The sequence below is a fragment of the Centrocercus urophasianus genome, unplaced genomic scaffold (assembly GCF_019232065.1).
Source record: "Centrocercus urophasianus isolate 14NV4802_14NV808 unplaced genomic scaffold, USGS_Curo_1.0 seq_44, whole genome shotgun sequence".
NCBI classification, from domain to species: Eukaryota; Metazoa; Chordata; class Aves; order Galliformes; family Phasianidae; genus Centrocercus; species Centrocercus urophasianus.
This window is the reverse complement of record NW_024885022.1, coordinates 663,772-683,067: the sequence shown is the minus strand read 5'-3', so window position 1 is coordinate 683,067 and position 19,296 is coordinate 663,772. Positions and strand designations below refer to the sequence as shown.

The 19,296-nt window shown below is 40.8% G+C and overlaps 1 protein-coding gene across 6 annotated transcripts in view; it reads left to right on the top strand.

The window, feature by feature from the left end:
* HECW1 (HECT, C2 and WW domain containing E3 ubiquitin protein ligase 1) overlaps positions 1 to 19,296 on the top strand; it is a 232,883-nt gene that overhangs the window by 164,838 nt on the left and 48,749 nt on the right. For all 6 annotated transcript variants that reach the window (XM_042834238.1, XM_042834235.1, XM_042834240.1 and 3 more), the window contains 5 exons: positions 367 to 467; positions 1,626 to 2,990; positions 6,002 to 6,103; positions 11,331 to 11,481; positions 18,039 to 18,169. In XM_042834238.1, the coding sequence (XP_042690172.1) occupies positions 367 to 467; positions 1,626 to 2,990; positions 6,002 to 6,103; positions 11,331 to 11,481; positions 18,039 to 18,169 (1,850 nt within the window). The remainder of the gene's footprint in view (positions 1 to 366; positions 468 to 1,625; positions 2,991 to 6,001; positions 6,104 to 11,330; positions 11,482 to 18,038; positions 18,170 to 19,296) is intronic.

Genomic DNA, 19,296 nt, shown 5'->3' with positions numbered 1-19,296 from the left:
CATGATGAGGTCAGCAAGGAAGTCTTGTTACGATAGCTGAAGTGGGAGTTGTTTGCTTCCCATGTTGATATTTCCATGCCCATGCTGCAGAGGTTCCATTTCCACCATTCTCTCTATATGTATACATATGTGCTTGTGTATCCCAGAAGCCTGTCTGAATCACTGACTCAACTGCTCCATTGCAATTGAAGACATTGTCCTCTCCTCTGCCATTTGTTCTTTTGTATGCAAGTCAACGTGCCCTCATGGCTGGGTTGAATAGACTGAAATTCATTACGTATTTTTGTAGGACACAGCAGCTTTATCTATGGACAGTCGACATTTGGTAGGTTATAGTCTGTTGTGACAGAATTTGTTTTCTTTCAGGGACAGGGTTGTAAGCTACACTCTCGGTCGCAGGCTTCCTACAGATCATGTCAGTGGCCAGCTGCAGTTCCGATTTGAGATAACTTCTTCCATTCATCAAGGTAATTCTTAGTCTTAATGCACCCTTTTTCTAGCTCTTTTTCGGCTTTGCATTCATTTCTCCTCAGAAGTCTAGATTCTTTCCTGGCAGCTCTGAGACTTTAGGTGTAGTCATGAGCAAAGGAAAGTGCATGGAGTCTCCTGTGCACAGAATGCATCGTGAGTTGCAGTTTCTCCCCTACTTCTCTTCAGCTTACAGCTGCTACTGTGTCCTCCTGTTCTTGACTGCTTCATGTAGTCTTCCATGTCACCGGAGAGAAGAGGATGAAAAACTAAGGTCCCATCTGCTTCTCTATCACCTGTCCTGAGGTTGTTTTTAGTGGGCTATTATTTATAGAGCCATCAACATTTGAGCATTTTATGAGTAAAAGTGAATAATCCGGTAGTAAGGATGATTGAAGACTTCCTCGTTTTGACTGTTGTTAATCTAAAAAAAAAAAGTAAAAGAAATTGTATTGTTCCCCTTCAGTCACGATGGTGTCAGTTTGAATCTTGGTTTTGTCTCAATAAATAATAAATAATAAATAATAAATAATAAATGATGCTGAGGGGCTTTTTTCTTCTCTAAAGTCATGCTGTCTCTTTGTCAAGCCAAAAGCTGCATTAGTACTAGGAAATTGTGACCTGCCCCTCACTGGAAAAACATGACTTCTTTCTTCTGACTGGTGGATGGGATCAAAAAGCCCAGGTTGTCTGGCATCCGGGAGGAAATCATATCAAAGAAAAAAATCCCAGATTTCAGGGGGTTGATAAGCAATTTGTTAAATTCTCTGTTGCAAAACCTTGTCAGCTTCTGCATGACAAGAAAAATGTAACTAAAGCATCAGAGAAGGTATCCTTGTCAATACCATAATACTCCTTCCCATGCCCATTGGCTTAAAGGGGGGTTTCAGGAATGTGTTACCTTCAGGTTATATTGCAGGAAGGCAGTATGCTGCATACACAGTACCACCATGAGTAAGTCCTGTGATTGTTAAATCTACTGCACAAAGGCTGCCTAGCACAAAACCAGCCTTTTTTCAGTTAGCCACTCATTTCACTAATTTGTGTTTTATTTTTCTCAGATTGCGGCGGATGCCTCTGTCCTCAGTGCCAAGCTTCTGGTTCAGTCAACATTTTGTGTTAAAAGAGTAAGTAATTTCTTTTCCTGTCTCATACAGATGATGAAGAGGTCTCCATTAGCGCAGATCCTGAGCCAGCTGACCTCCAGGAAAGCCCTGTGAACAACCCCACAGAGGAAAGCCTCGGTGAGCCTCCATGCATCAACACAGTGACCTCAGAAAATACAGTTCCAGAAGAGCTAAATGGATACAGTGTGAACAATATTGATAGCCCAGGGGCTGTCAAGCCACCCAGGGAAGTCAACCAGAACAACATAAATGAAGAGCTAGCAGGAGATGAGGAGGTTGATGCCGTGCCGGTTCCTGAGCCCTTGGAATCCATCCGAGGAGAAGTGCTGCCTTCTTCAAATGTGACAGACCTCACGGAGCAGCTGGATCTGCTGGCTTGCGTGTCTCCTTCTGAGACTGAAGTTAGGGAAAACAGCAAAGTCAATTCTGGTACTCAGGGAGATGATGGAGAATTGAACAGCACAGAAACTTTAGATGTCAATGAGGTGAGTGCAGATGTGCATGCTGACAAAGACCTAGAGAAGAGTCAGGAAGAAGGGGCTTCAGCTCAAGAGGAGGAAGACAGCAAGCTACAGCTGAGGACCACAGCAAAGAGGAAAACAAGGCCATGCTCCCTGCCTGTGTCTGAACTAGAGACAGTTATAGCTTCAGCTTGTGGTGAGCCAGAGACTCCTCGCACTCACTATATAAGAATCCACAACCTGCTCCACAGCCTACCCTCAGCACAGATGAGCAGCGATGGGGAAGAGGAGCAAGATGCTGGCAATGGCGGGGAGAACGATGAAGAGTCCACAGTCAAGGAGGTGTTGCAGAAGGAGACAGTCAGTGAGAGTGAGACTATGGCAGCAGAGCCTCCTCCAGAAAATGAGGCCGAAGAGAACTTCAGCCAGTGCACAGTGCCTCCTGGGACCTTAGACGAGCAACTCTCTGACTTAAATGATGGGCTGGTGGATGGGGAAAACCCCAGGACAGGAAGCGAAAGCGAGTCAAGCTCCAGACCCAATGGTGACAACGAATGTGAGGCGTGCGACACCTCTTGCTACAGCCCCTCCTGCTACAGTACCTCCTGCTACAGCACTTCCTGCTACAGCACGTCCTGCTACAGCACCTCCTGCTATGACAGTAACAATCGCTTCTCCAGCCATACGCGCTTCTCCTCTGTTGACAGTGCAAAGATTTCTGAGAGCACGGTCTTCTCCTCTCAGGATGATGAGGAGGAGGAGAATAGCGCTTTTGAATCGGTGCCAGACTCAGTACAGAGCCCTGAGCTGGACAGGGAGCAAGTGGATGGCTCCTCCCAGTGGCCAGATGAACTAGTAGCACATGGTGGGAATCCACAACTAGCCACAGAAAGTCTAGACACCCCAATAGCAGGTCCAAGCAGCAGAAGAGAAGGTTAGATCCTGAGAATCAGTGCGCTGAGCAGCCCTGATTATCTGGATGTCACAGAAGGCATCAGATAATCAAGGTTTCAGATAGCTCATGGCTTATTTCATAAAAACTTGGGGTCTCTGAGTTGGGTGATATTTTAGGGAGGGTTGGATAATTGAGCCTGTCTTTATATATCCCAGCATATACAGATGGGGGATCTGTATATATGGATTCCTGTAGATATACATGCATCATTATAAAATCAAGATTAGCTGAAGTTATGTGGCAGACCAGCATTATCACATCCACCAACCAATTCCTTATTTCTTGGGATTGTTTCATTTCACATATCTGATGTACTGCCATGTCTCTGCTAGACAGTGAGAGGACCAGCTTGTGCTTGTCAAGGAGCAGACATGCTGATTTACTTCAGCAAAGGATCTGGGCCAGTGTCTGTGTATGATATACACTGTCATGTATGTGGAGAAAAGCAAATGTTTCGAAGTTAGAAATGAAACAAAACCTGTTTAGTCAAATTTCCCAATAATTTTTTTTTTTTTCAAACAAATCTACATCAAATTTCGCAGACCGTAGGGCAACTCAGAATGCTTTTTTTTTCTGAGACTGAGCTATATCCAACAAAATTCTTGTCTTATCTTTCTCTAGAGATAAAATATAATTTAAAAAATCACTTCTGTCTTCACAACGTAGATATTCTTTTTCCCAATCTTTCCAAACCTCAACATTAAATATACACCTTTGGTAAGTTGTTTTACGTAATATGGAGTTACATGAAGGGTGGATTTGATTACTCATCTTTGGTTCATTTATCATTTTTCTCAGGCTGAGAAGTGAAGGCCTCAGCGGCTGCTATGGTCAAGTGTAGAATTTGCATTCCCACATCCTGAGTCAGCTGTCCCCTGGTATAAGTGACACCAAATGTAAACAGCACTGAGAGAATAACATAATTGGCGATCACTAGGAAACTCCAGCTAAAGCATCCTTGTGCCTTTTCATTGTCCATTCCCACTTCATTTACCCCGATCTTTCACTGCTCTTGCTGAAGGAATGGCGTAAGGGGACTGTTAAATCCTTGGTTCTAACCCTAACAATTCTCAGAAGTACAGAGAGAGATAGAAATCCTCAGCAAGGTGGACCTTCCTTGCAGGTGAGGGACTTTGTATACCCAGGAGGGCATGAGTGTGTGTGTGCATGAGACTATTCTTACAGAATTGATGGTTGCTTTGGACCATGTGCACTTCTGAGAGCGGCTTTGGGGAGAGGATGTCTTCTGCATATGGACTCAGTATGGTTACAGAATTTGTCTCTCAAGTCTGTATAAAGCTCAGCAACTTTGTTTTGGCTGCCTGAAAGAGAGAATGTCTGAAAGGCAGCCCTGCCCTTAGCACTCCTTTGGTATGACCAGGGGGTACTTCAGTAAATGTGCATGCTGATCCATGGTTTGGTGGCTGTTACAAATACAGTAGATGTGGTCACCTCCATCCACTCCAGGTGACTGACACTACCATGATTCCACTGGCGTAACTGCCATGACTAGGGGAGAGTCAATTATGGTGAGGTAAGTAAAGAAACATAGATAGATGTTCTGGTAAATTGTGCCACAGCACCTGTAGAAACAGCACAGATTTTAAGTCTGTGAAAGACAGACTTTTAGCATTGAGTAATAACTTAGATAACTCTGCAGTCTGTTCAGAACACACAGCAGATATGACCATTAGATATGCCTGTGCACAAGAGTTTTAATGGAGAAATTTAAGATGCCATAGAGGGAGTACTTTTGATAAGTCTTTTTTCTCACTTCTGGATAGTGTGAGATTTTTTTCAGCTTTATACAAAATTAGTTTCTGCCTTGTAGCTGTTGTTTGTGTATGTTTATTTTTAGGCATTTTTTAATATATTTGATAGCAGTATGTTATTTTTTACAAACTGTTCTTTCTTGGGGCATTAAAATAACACTGTTAAAGACAGCTAAACCGACACAGTTTGGTTCAGATGATTGGTCTGATTTTAATTTTATCCTGGTATAATCTTGGTTTCTAAGGTTTTAAGAACAGAATGAGAATGAATCTGAATTCTTTTTATCTTGCAGTTTCCTCATTCTCATAGTTAAGTCTAAGATGAGGAATAGTTTTTCTTCCTTACAATGAACTTCTTCATATCTTAAAGGATTCTATAAAAAATATCTGGATCTGAAGTTGACTTTTGAAGTTCCTCTCAAAAGAACATGAGTTTGGACATTTACTTAGATTTCACTTATTTCATATGCAGATAAGTAAGCATATATACAGCATTACTGTTTTCTAAAAACTACCGTTACACTGTCCACTGTGTTTCAGTTTTCCTTCTTTTCTTCTTCTGTATCTCAGGTCTTCTCTCTTTACCTCAGGTCCTGACTACGTTTCACTATCTTTTGTCCTCTTCTACCACCTGTCTCCTATTTGTTTCTGGTCCTTGTCTCATTCTCTCTCCTCCCTCCCAAGACCAACACTTTGAATTTTGAAAAATATCTGTAGAAGGAAGTGCTCTTCTGCTTTACAGGGACTGCATAATTCTGCCACTCCAACCTATTCATACAGTTGCTGATCCTTTAGAAAAGCAGAGGAAGATTCAAGGCAGATTTTAGCCTCATATTTTGCTGGTGAGAAAAGTTGGAGCCAGCATTTTGCATGTTCCTGTCCAATTTCTGCAGAAGCTTGAGCTGTACTATATTTCTCAGAGATCAAGCCTGATTCTTCTCTCGCTTACACTTGTGTGTCTATGAGTCCAGAATCTGGCCCGTAATAGATTAGCATTGGCTCAAACCTGAGACCGGAGCCCTGACTGCATTATTTTCCTAATTCTTTGGTGTGTGAATTGTTATTAAAATAATGCCTGGGAATAGGAATAACTAGAGCTGCAAGTATACCAGGAAAACCTCTGTGACAAATAATCACTTGTTTTACAGTAGCACGTTTTTTGAACCATGTTGTGAAATCAGTGAATGACTGTCAATATCTTGAATATCTTGTCCATAGGTGATTGTCCTTTACTCCATAATTCTCAGCCAGTCAGCCAGCTTCCTTCTCTGAGGCCTGACCATCATCACTACCCAACTATCGATGAGCCTCTTCCACCAAGTAAGCTTTAGCATTTTTTAACTTATTATGTTTTTTCAGCCTTTCCTGTTAATTCAAACAGTGTAGAGGTCAGTATGTCTTTCTATATAACCCCATCTGTTCTGTACATACTTTCTCCAGAATCCAAGCAATATGGTCTTTTGTTTCCCGTGTTTGACCCTGACTTCAAGTGTTGTCGTGTTATTTTGGACAAACTCTATAACATCCCTTTGCCTTGATCCATCCTCTTCTTTGCCTACCATGAAATGAAAATTGTAGTGTTTTCCTCATTCCAGTCAATATTGTGAGATTGGAATGAATAGGTATCTGTCAGGTGTGCTGGAAGCCTTACAAAAAAGCTTTTGGTTTATCAGCAAATGCTGTGTTTTTGTTGTTGTTTTTTTTTTTTAAAGTTTGTCTTCAGGTTTTTCTGTAACCCAATTCAAACATAACTTGGGATGCACTCCCTGTGCTCAGTCAGCCCAGCTTTCAGGTCCAGCACAGCTTTTGCTCAATCAGGACGCACCAGGAACAAATAGCAGGTCCAAATGATTCTGTGAAAGGCAGCTCACGCACGGTGATCCGATCACGCTGTTTTTTGATTTGGTGATCAACTTAATGTTCTCCTCATTGTGGAAGGAATGACATCTGCAGTTGAGATGAATAAAAATCAGAGATTTTTAAGTAGAGTAGCCAACTAGCAAGCTGACAATACGGGACTGTTAGCACTGTGTCTACTGCTGAAGGTGTTTTCACTTGTCTTAGTACCTTTTCCCTTGTGTACCTGGAGGGTTACTCTGCTTTTTACATTAGCTCTAACTGCCCAGCAGAGTGCAGTCTACGCCCTGCGACGTGCTGTGAATCAACTTGCAACTTCAGCACGTGATTTACAGCCCCAAGCGTGCAGTGCCTCAGAAAAACAACCAGGCACGTAAACAAAGCACTCTGTTTTCTTCACAGCCTGAGGAGGGAACTTGTCCTGTGGTGCCCTTGAAAATAATTCATCATTTGCCAGCCACGCTGTCAGTATTCTGTAAGCTGAGTATAGTCCTGATGCTGGCGTCAGCTGCACAGTGGCATGAATGATTCAAATGCCTTGAGCCCAATGAAGTCTTATTAGAGTCCCACTGTGGCTTGCCAGTGAATGATGAAATAGGGAATGGTTACCTCTGTAACAGGAAAATACTTTTCTTCCTCCCACTCTTACCTCAGTGGTTTGTGAATAGGGCACATTCCCAATTAGATGACTTAATGATAGGACACTGACACCACCTCAGGTAAACAAAATGTACTGTGAATCCACGTCCCATATTCATCCATCACCAATTCAATACGCTTTTCCTCTTTCTTGTAATTATCCTTGAAAGGCAAGTATTTTTACAATTGATTTTCATGAGTGCTTTCACAGCAGAGGTTAAATATATGAAAAGCAGTGTATGGCAACATAGTTTAGAAGTGATATCCCTTTGTAGGATTTTATTGTGTCATCTGCTTATAACATCATTTTACCAATAAAGGCTTGAGACTTTGTATAAAGGCTTTGAGACCTAAGTATATTGACTTTAATGGGAATAGACTCTACTAAGCTAATTTTATGGGGAGAAAAAAGTTGAATTAGATAATATTACCTAAGAAGGCAGTGCTAAGTGCTCTTAGTGAGATTTCAAAATTGTTTCAAAAGGAAAGCTATAGTCTTATTCTACAAATATTTCTTTTTCTAGTATCCAGTATCACTGTTTCAGTGCTTTTAATGCCTCTTAATCACAATTAACTTATTCTTGAATGGAAATGAAAGGAAAAAACTTTGTATTTTAAGCATGTTATGTGTACAAGCCTGACTTGCTTCTTACATGTAACGTTAACCTCTCCACATTGTTGAAGATAATGTTGTCAGAGCTGCAAAATCATTGCTGACTGGTTTTATATTGGCTGTGGATAATTCTATGGTCAGTCCTTTTTCTCTTTGGAATAGTTTTCTGAATAACTTCATTTCATCAGAACTGCACAACTATTGATACTGGGGAGGAAATTTTGTTTCAGACAGCTTTGTTTAGGAAAGTAAGCTAGACCAGATTCATTGTTTATTTAGGAATGTCATAGTGACCAGCTCAAATGTTAAAGCCTATATGAGATTGACAGGAGATCTGCAGAGCTTGTATTGCCTTCTGATGGCATTAATGCTCACCCCTTATTATGCATGTGTTTTCTAGTACTGCTACATGCCTTACAGAACTGGAGCCAAGAAAAATGTATTTGCCCTGTTCAGCGCTCCTCTGTGCAAAAGGTGGCTGAGCTTGGAAAGGGAAAAACAGCATTTTTACTTTGCCACTCCAGGATTATGGGCTTGCCAGAAGAGGTTTCATCTTCTCGTATAAATCAGAACAGTTTCAGATGCTGTTGCAATATATGACTCATCTGATGGAGGGGGATCACTAGAAAACAAACAAGTACTGACCCATCTCCACTCTCTGCTTAAGTGTGCTACTTCTGTGAAGGTTAGATTAAGGTTAGTCTCTGTTGTAGTCACAGTTTTATTTTGCCTGAGAAAGTAACAAAAAGGCCTGACGAGAATTGGCTGCTTCCTAGATTACCTATGCCCCTGAGGTAACATGAAGAGACTTGAGCATAGCCCAAAACCTGAGTCCTGTCTGTCGGTTCACCTGTCAGCCTGTTCATCTCTCTGTGCAGGTATCTATCCATCTGTCCACAAATCTGGTATTGTATGCAGCTTCAATGACTTGTATGACTTACTGGTTGTCTTGTGGGAAGGCAGAAAGTGCACCTGACATCTTTGTGCAACCAAAATACCAGCACCTTCCACCCTTCAACAGACTTCCCAGGTGATGAGAAGAATAGCTCTTCAGCTGATTTTAAAAGCTGTTGCAAGATCAGTACTTATCTAGGACCACTGCGGAAGTCCCAAAAGCCATGTGGCACTGTTCTTAATATTATATGACTGCAACTGTCAGCATGTGGTTTCAGGTGCATAGACACATTCAGCAATGAATGAAGCAGTGCTCACAGTTAGACAGAGGTAGTTCATGGCTATACATAATACTGCAGGATGTCTGATGCATCCTGCAGAGATGGCCATCCTGAAACTACAATCCAGTCTGCACAGTTCTGACCTGAAATTTTCACTGTAACTTTCAAGCTCTGAAGTTTTGTTACTCTTGGATTTCTAAGGATTGTACTTAGAAGCTTAGGAACTCTGAATTACATTTAATTAGAGATACACTGCAAGATAGGCTCTGGAACCAGTAATGCACAGGGCTGGATTATGAGAAACTCAAGATTTACATTGTAAGTGGGTAATTTTATTCTTAGGAAGTGTCTATCAGCAGGCTCTCGATCAATATTGATGTCTTCTACATAGACTGATAAGAGTGTGGCATTACCTATAAATCCCTAATTATCCATTGAGATTTATTGTTCTCATCTTGCACTGTAGTGTGAAGTAATGACTAGGACAGCAAGAACTTCTTAGTGATTTTAAGGTACAACATGTCATCTTTGTTCTGGCCAAGATAATTTCCTTGTGCAGGATGTTGCAGATAGTGCGTGGCTCCAGAGCAGCCATGGTGGTACACTCACCACTAGTGACAGCATGCGTGTTAAGGCTTTGGCCTTCAACCTGCCCTGTCAAGTCTGATTTCATTCAGTGTGCATCTGTTGTGCTTGATGTGCTCTTTTTCACCGTTTGGTTTAGACACTGTTTTCATGAAGCTATGTTCTTGTTCTTGATACAGCTACAACATCCTTGAGAAAACCTTACCCAGTTGGATAACCAGAGAGCCCTCCCCTTAAAATTATGTGATGTTCACAGACTGTATGTATGTACATGTGCTGTTAGCATAGTTTTTGCACCTATAATTACCGAAGTACTTACACAGACAAGTCTAAAAGAAATAATGCATGTGTATGAGGCTCTTGCTGTTTTGAAGTCTCACAGAAAATCTCTCTGAGGACTCTTGGTGTCCTTTTCCTGGAACTAACGTGCCACGGGCTTCCAGCCACAGACTTAAGACAGCCTACACTAGGATAGGACCAGTCCAGATATGGGAGCTGAGTTTAGCCATAGCTGTTATTCTGGAGAGGGAAACTATGAAGGATGGGTTTCCAGACACATCATGGAAAGATACAGCTTCAGTTCTACTCATAGAAGTAGTAGCAGATAAGATGTAAAGAATGAAGTCCATCTGAACCTGAATTTGGTCGTAGGAAAACATGGAAGGAATGGTCTCTCCAGTTAGAGTAGTCATAGTGAGAGTATGGGAATAACAAATAGTTTTACCCCCCAAAGGTAATTACCATACGTGCATTTGTGTGTGAATATGAGTGAGGTTTGTATATAAACACATGTAGAAAGTATGTGTTTATACATAGAAATGTCATCAGCTCATGGGCAATGTAGAAATATGAAGCTAGCAAGTCAAATTTGTATCACAACTCCATACATTCCAAGCAATCCAGTGTGGAGCTTTGTAAAGTAATTCACTTCTGAATTTCCCCTGCACAACCCTTTTTTTAAATCAATATTACCATTTTCCACAAACCATCAGAACATTTAGTTGTCAATCCTGGGATAACTTAAACATTAAAAGGAGACAGTGATTGAAGGCTCAATATTATTCTTCAAACTTTCAGTCAAGTTGTCATTCATCAGAGCACTAGGTTTATGAAAATCATTTGTGTATATCTACAGAGATTTGTACGGATATGTCCAATCAGGCTGTGATCAGTTTTCAGGGGAGCCAATAATTGTAAGAAACATGTGTAAGCATGTTTACTGTGAAACATAACAAAGCAGAAAACATGGGTTTGCCACATTAACTCAGATTTAATCCTTCTTTGCTAAGTGTCAGCTCTTTGTGGCTGCCCTGACCTGTAATGAATCCAGCCAGCTATTAGTAGTAATTGTAAAATTATCCAGCCTTTTAAAACATGTGTTTTTCTAGTCTATGATGGTGAATTCCATAGGCTACCTATGTACTGTGTGTGAAATATTTATGTATATGCATATACAATATATGCATATAGAGAAACACATAATATATATATGCATTTGAATATATATGTTGAATATATATACATATATTGCACGCATATAGGCATGTATATAGTATCTATCGTGTATGCATATCTTCTCTCTGTGAATATATATGTGTGTGTTTTTGTATTCCCCCACATAACTTTTTGGAAGACATCATGCTGACAGCATGTTCCCTTCCTTTTCTTCCAACCCCAGATTGGGAAGCTCGGATAGACAGCCACGGGAGGGTGTTCTACGTTGACCATGTCAACCGAACTACCACATGGCAGCGCCCCACAGCTGCAGCAACACCAGATGGGATCCACAGGTCTGGCTCTATCCAGCAAATGGAGCAGCTGAACCGGCGGTGAGCACTTGCATCTCTATTCTTCTAAGATCCACAGCCTCTTTTCTCAACAACACCCCAATAACTTCCTTCCTGGAGAAGAGAAGGCTACAAGGAGACCTCATTGCAGCCTTCTAGTACCTAAAAGGAGATTGTAAAAAGGAGGAGAATCAGTTTTTTTTACATGGGTAGATGGTGATAGGACAAGGGGAAATGGTTTCAAGCTCAAGAAGGGAAGGTTTGGATTGGATGTCAGGGGAAGTTCTTCACAGAGAGTGGTGAGGTGCTAGAGCAGACTGCCCAGAGAGGTTATGAAAGCTGCATCTCTGGAGATGTTCAGGACCCCCGGGCAACTTAGTCTAGTACCAGATCTGGAGGTTGGTGGCCCTGCCTGTGGCAGAGGGGTGGAACTTGATGTCCCCTGGGATTCCTTCCAACCCAAGCCATTATATGATTCTATTATTCCTTTCTCACTGAATCCCATTGGCTTCCTAAGCTTCTTTCCTTGTCCAAATGCAACAGACATCTTCTCGTCCTGGCTGCTGCTGATTTTCCGATTTCGTGTACCTGCTGTGGGTATCCAGTACACAAATTTGCCCACATGAGGGGTGCTGTTCAGTGAAAGATGTTTCAAAACTTTTGAAACTGTATGAAGAGTCCTTTGAAGAACTTTCTCTGAAATTACTCCTGAAGGAGAAAGAAATGTTCTTCCAAAAGATGGAGTTACTTTTTCTGTTTAACTCTTAGAGTGGTACTCATGGCTCAGCACCTAGCACTGCACTGCAGCAACTACAGAGGTTTCTGTTATGACTGTTCTTAAAACAGTGTTTCCTTATCGGTGCAGTTTACATATCTACTCAAGCTAGTTAGACCCACTGAAAGGTTTGTCTCTTTTTCCAGGGCAGAGCACTGCTCTAGTAGAACTGTACATATTTCCAGATAGAGACAGATGTCTTAATGTTGTAATAGGTGCTGTAAATCTGTCAGTTCATTTTTTGCTAGCTCAGATGTATCTTAGTATGACACACCTTTTCCCTTTGTTTGTTATGGCATTGGTCAACAAGGGAAAGGCAATCTGGACTTAAGCAAGACTTTTGACATGGTTCCTCACCACATTCCTATTTCCAAATTGGAGGGATATGGATTTGATGGATGGACCACCTGACAGATAAGGAATTGGATAAAAGGCCGCAGACAGAGGGTGGTGGTCAATGGCTCTGTGTCCAGGTGGAGGCCGGTAACGAGCGGCGTCCCCCAGGGCTCTGTGTTGGGACCGGTGCTCTTCAACATCTTCATCAGTGACAGCGATGGTGGAATTGGGTGCACCCTCAGCAAGTTTGCTGATGACACCAAGCTGAGTGGAAGGAAGGGATGCCATTCAGAGGGACCTCAACAGACTTGAAAGGTGGGCAGGGTGAACCTGATGAGGTTCAACACAGCAAAGTACAGAGTTTTGCATTTGGGCTGGAGGAATCTCAGGCATCCATACAGACTGGAAGGAGCGGTCCTTGAGAGCAGCCCTGCAGAGAAAGACCTGGGGGTCTTGATGGATGAAAAGCTTAACATGAGCCAGCAGTGTGCATTGCAGCTCAGAAAGCAAATGGGATCCTGAGCTCCATCAGAAGAGGAGTAGCAGCAGGGACAGGGAGGTGATCGTCCCCCTCTGCTCTGCTCTTGTGAGGCCCCATCTGCAGTGCTGTGTCCAGGTCTGGAGCCCCCAGTACAAGAAAGACAGAGAGCTGTTGGAGAGGGTCCAGAGGAGAGCCATAGAGATGATCAGGGTGCTGGAGCACCTTCTCTATGAAGACAGGCTGAGGGAGCTGGGCTTGTCCAGCCCAGATAAAAGAAGGCTGCAGGGTGACCACACTGCAGCCTTCAGTACCTAAAGGGAGCCTACAAACAGGAGGGGAGTCAACTCTGTGAAAGGGTAGATAACGGCAGGACAAGGGGAAATGGTTTTAAGTTGAGAGAGGGAAGATTTAGGTTGGATTTCAGGGGGAAGTTCTTCACAGAGAGAGTGGTGAGGTGCTGGAACCCAGAGAGCTCCAGCACAGAGAGGCTGTGGATGCCCTGTCCTTGGATGTGTCCAAGGCCAAGCTGGATGGGGAGCTGGGCAGCCTGGGCTGGTATTAAATGTGGAGGTTGGTGACCCTGCCTGTGGCAGGGGGTTGGAGCTTGATGATCTTTGAGGTCCCTTCCAGCCTGGGCCATGTGGATCTGTGATTCTGCATCTGGTCTAGAAATAAATTTGTTTATCATTTTTATCTCTTGCTCGCTTCTTGGACTGAATTTAATAGTGGTTAAAAATCCTCCCTTTTTACTTCAGACAATTTTTTTTTAAGTCCCTGCTTACTGTAATGGTATGGTGTCTTTTCTAGACAAGCAAAGCTGAAATTATGTTCTAATCATAGCATGTAAAATGCCACAAGAGTTTTTTGGTCTTTTTCTCTGTGCTCGGAGAAAGTTCTGCAGCTAAGAGAAAAATACAAAGTTTAAAAGTATTGTTTTCATTGTGCAGAATAGTTTTGGAGTTACTGTATGTCAGGAGAACTGGGTTCTGAATGACAACAGAAGAGTTGATTTAACTCTTGGGGAGTACTTCTGTCTTCTTAAAGTCGTCATTGTACACTGAAAGTTGACAGCATCAACTCTTTCTTGAAATAAAATGTAGCATTTCATAATGTGCATCATGTCTTGTAGAGGTGAAAGAACCCTTACAGCTTTCTTCAGAAGGCATCAAGCTACCATGTTAATATTAAAAATAAAAAAAGAAATTAAATCCCAAAGAGTATGCTTAATCCAGACTTTTTTTTTCAAGGCATTTACATGACTCTCCTCTACCATTTTGTGTTTGTCTTTAAGAGGGATTTGGATTATGTGAAAGCTCAGAGTATTTGACTGGTGATAAGCAAGTTTTCTGCCTCAAAACGCTCTGTTGTGGGTATACATCAGATTTTTTTTTTGGAAGTTGAACTCTCATGTAAGTGCAGCACAAGACAGAAATAGGTGTTGGTGAGGCTGCTTTTAGGAGTGTACCATTCCTTTAGCTAACACAGGTTAGTTCATAAACCAACTATCTCAGATACTTCAGAGTTTGTACGTTTGTGACGTCCTTGCTAAAAACTTCCTTCTGTATTTTCTTGTAGTTTGTCTGGCTTCCAAATTTTATGACTTGTCACTGGTTTGGATTGGTAATTGAGTGCTAATAGGTCTAACATTTTTCACTGAATCTCTCTATTTTTGGTATTCAGAAATTCAGTTACAAAGTCAAAAGTATAGAAGATTTTCAGTAGTGACATAGCTCTCTTTATCTGAATCCCATTGCAGACCACGCATTTTGTAGTAAATATAAATTGCCATGGGTTCTTGGGACAAAGGATAAAAAACCGATGAATCGCTGCTCTCTGTTGAAGAGCTCTCTTGATTTAAGATGCTGAATAGGGAGTTCTCCTGTTGTTTCAAAGTGTGGGAACAAAAATTTCCAAAGATTCTGATAAACGAGGCTCATGCTGAATACTCAGTTAAAAGAAATTGGGCATTTGAGAATTGGAAAGTGATTTCTGCATTTCAACCTGGCTGCTTGAATTTATAAAATTGTCATTGCAAATTTCAAACATTTCAAGTCCTCAGATTTCTGTGTCATGAGGAAAAGAAGCTTTCATAAATAGTAAATGGAAAGCATTATAGTAGGCATTGTTTCAAATTTTAGAAATACTGGTTTGTTGTGTTTCAAACTTCATTGTTTGAAACAGTCTTCAGCAAACACACCTGAAAATAATTTTAGGTGAGGCAAGAGCAAACACGGGGCTTGCAGATAGGATTGCCAGCAGCCTGAACAAAGTGGAACTCAAAACCACTTAATTTGAAAAAACTTGGCCACTTCTCTGTTTGAACCAGTTTACTCAGCTTCCTGGTTTCATTTCTGGGAGGGAATGGAAAAACCAAAATATTACAAGGAAACCTGGTATTTCTAGCTCTGCCAAAACCACAAAGCTTCGGAAATTTAGCTTGGGAAAAAAAGAAAAAAGAAAAAAAAAAAAAAACCACATGGCTGTAATTGCTCAAATCCAGGAGCTTCATCCGACTTTCTTTCTGTGCTCAAAGCTGCTCGTTAGCTATGCTAGCCACTTCAGAATGCAGAGACAGCCGTAATTTTTAGTGTAAAGACTGTTGCTCATTTTCTTCAGCAGTACCTGACTCACTGACTTCTTAGCAAAGCAGTTAATAGCCACTGCTGCTCAAGCTCTGTTGGGAAGATCTTTTGAAGCATATGTATACCTAGACTTGTTTTTGCACTAGTTTAAGAAGTAATAAATAACACAGGAAATTATAACTGTGTAGTTAAGACAGCTTCAGAGTGGCATTTCTAAGCCTCTATTTCTTTGACACATCACTTTGAAAAGACTGAATTTCCAGAGGCATTCCCATAACCTTTGCCCTTTCAATATTTTCTCCAATTACTTTGACATGTTCTACTATTTATATAAGATAGTTTTATAGTACTGACACCTCCAAAACATGGTTTGTTTGTTTGTTTGTTTGTTAGTTTTTGTGGGCAAACAGCTAGTACTACTGTTCAAGGTTTGACAGTAGGAATTTTCTACTATCTAATTAAACCGAAGCTGCAAGTTTTTTTATTAATGTGCTCATATCCCTCGATTACATGAACTCCTTAAAAAACATGTATATTGCTGATGCATGTGAGTGTCGTAAAACTCCTCCAGTAATGGAATGGAAAGTTCATTCAGTTGCTCGTAGTCAAGTGAATAAAATTGTAAAGTGTGGGTCTAAATCAGAGGGACATAGCAACTAAGGTAAATTTGTGCAGTTATGAAATCTGCTATCAGAATTTCTTCACAAAGCTGGATGCTGACTTGAAAATAGAACACCCAGTCTTTTTGTTTTTTATCTTCTAAATTTGTTCTTTATTGAGCTTTCAAATGATACAGTAAATGCAATTTTAAATGCTTTTGAATGCTGAGGGATATAAATACTACTCTGAAAGTTAAAACCTAGCTGTTTTTTCTTAATTGTTTACAGCTCATCTGCCCAAAGTTGAGTTGCAGTAAGCTGTTGGAGGTACTCACTGTCAACTGAGAGTGTAAAAAACAAATCCTCGTTGTCTTTACTGATCCCAGGACTATTTAAGGAACTAACTCCTGAGCAATTTTCTATTTAGAGTAAAATGTAAATTAACAAATAAAGAGAGGGAGAGAAAGTAATTAGAAATTCTAAGTCAGAATATGAGATGAGAAAATAAAAAGAGCGTAAGTCAAGAAAATGGGAGACAAGCAATGTTGGATCAGATTAAATGCAAGCCATAGAGCCAGTCTTGTTTATCTATGTTTGAGGATACAATCCAAAAGCATGGATTAAAAATATCGAAGTGGATTAAAAGCTAATCAATTAATTAACAGGACCTATTTCTTTCTTTCCCTTTCTATTTCTTCTTCCTTCTTTTCTTTCTCTCTGGATTTAAAAATACATTTTCTTATTCAATAAATAAAAATATTTACATTCATGGCTTGCTAGTAGAACCAAAGAAATCTTGATCTCTCTTCTTATTCAGTTGTCTGTGTGAGTGAACGAGTTAACTAGAATTGATTTTGTGTAGTGCCTATTTGAAACACTCCTGATTATTTCCACAGCCAGGTCTATACTTTGTTCCTGATCTGGTAAAGTATTTGAGATTTGAATAATCTCTGAGAGTTATTAGACCTACTAGCATCAATTAATGTGGCAATTAGTTCCATAATTAATGTGGAAATTATATAGTTTTTGAAGGCATTTGCAGGTTTCAGTTCAGCATTTACTTCTGTTGTCCTTCTCACTGTTTTTTGCTTATGTCTGTATTGTTTCTTCTCTCTTGTTCTGTAGCTGGTCAGCACCCAGTGCAAGCTAATACGCAATTCCATTAATTTCCATAAGTGGACATTACACATTGTTGTGCTTTTCACTCAGGATGTATTGCATCCTATTCTCCTCTTCTACAGTCATTTTAATGAGATTGTTGCTCTCTGAGTTCATACAGTCTACTAGGCTACATTCCATACTGTCTACCAAAACACAAGCGTTCTCAACTGGTGGCCATGCTATACCGTCATCCACACTGTGAACACTTCTACCTTTTTAGGGTTTGAATCCTTAACCAATTTAGGGTTGAACATATTGTATTGATATTGTAATAAGCAAGGCTGAAGGGCATCAGTGCACCGTGCTACCGTATGACTAAATGAGAGAGAGAACCATGATCCACTAATATTTTTAGGTTCCAGGCATCTGGATTATTTAAAGAGAATCCTAATGGAAATTTGTAGCTCAGGTACCTTTGTGAACTTGACCTTTGAGTCTCCTTTGCCTTTCAATGTAGCTATGCAGCTCAAAATGCCAGATTTTGGGTTGGTCTCAGGTGTGAATATCACTTCAAGGGGGGAATCCAGTGTGCTCCTTACTCTGCTGTATTCTGAAGGTAAAAGTATTGGAATCATTGAAAAACAGCACTGATTATCAAGACAGGAAGTATCAGAATGCTATTCTGTTAACTAAGACACGTCGTTCCTTTCTCTAAATGTATGCAGATACCAAAATATCCAGCGAACTATTGCAACAGAGCGGACTGAAGATGATGGCGTAGTAAACAACAGGGTGGAGAGAGTTCCCACTGGAGGAGGAAGTGACTCTGAGGCAGAGCCTTCCCAACCAAGCTCAGGTATGTCAGAATAGCTATGGAGGGCATGTTCTGTGCTACTCAGTGTTGGCATTCAGTTTCGAGGAGTGCTGAGGACTAGAATGCCAGCTAATTAAAAGAAAAAAAGGTTTAGCCATGAAGCTACGATCACAAGGACAGATAAAAAGGTGCTTTTTTTTTTTTTAACAACTATTAAGACGGAGCATTTTTATTTTAAGGAAGGACAGTTTTAAAATGAAATGGAGATGGTGTCTATTTTTGTTCAATGCAGTATAAAAACCTCATTGTTTTATTTTTGCTGCGCTGTGATAAACTGTGGGTCTTTCCGTTTATTGTTTCTGGGCACGGTTTCTGCACTGCTACATTTCTTTCTGTGGACACACCTGCAGTGGCCCTGCCATGGAGTATGGAATATTTGAGGTTTTTTTATGGCTACAGCTTTGTAATAGCTATTAGCAAATCCAAGTCTGGGCTGCCACTGAAGGAGGCACAGCTGTATTTTTACACATCACTAACTATATGACAGTGTCTCATAACAGAGCAGGGAGCTGATCTATTTGAAAACTTTCTTGTGGTTAAAGCTCTTTGTAGCCAAATTCTTCCACTTGGCTCATTAGAACTAAACAAGAACTACTGCCAATGTGAAGGAGAAGAAGAGAATGTGTATCCAGAGAAGGATGGAACAGGCAGGGAGCTATTCCAGTCTTTTTTGGTGGCAGACATATTTCTTTAAAGCAGTTGCAAAACCATCAGCTGTTTTTATTCAGATAAGAAACATCAACAGTCAGACTAATGTTCATGTTTTTTGTGGACCCACAAAAATAGCTATCTGCTTTCTTTGAGAAATTGTGCCACCAAAATGAATACAAAGTTCTTTTCCATTGGGTCATTCTCACCCTCCACCTAGGGTTGTCTTCCATGTTTGCCAAAGTAAGTATCTTCTTGCCATCCTTGTGTAAAATAGCATTGGCAAAGGGAAAGATTCAGCTTATCTACTTGAATTTTCTGAATGTTCCATACTGAAGAAGAATTCTTCTCTCTAAAATCAACAGTGAGTGAAACCAGTCAGGACCTGAGTAACAGCACTGAACTAAACAGACAGCTGGTAAAAGCTGTTGTGGTCAAACTGTTATTTAGAGATGGCAGTA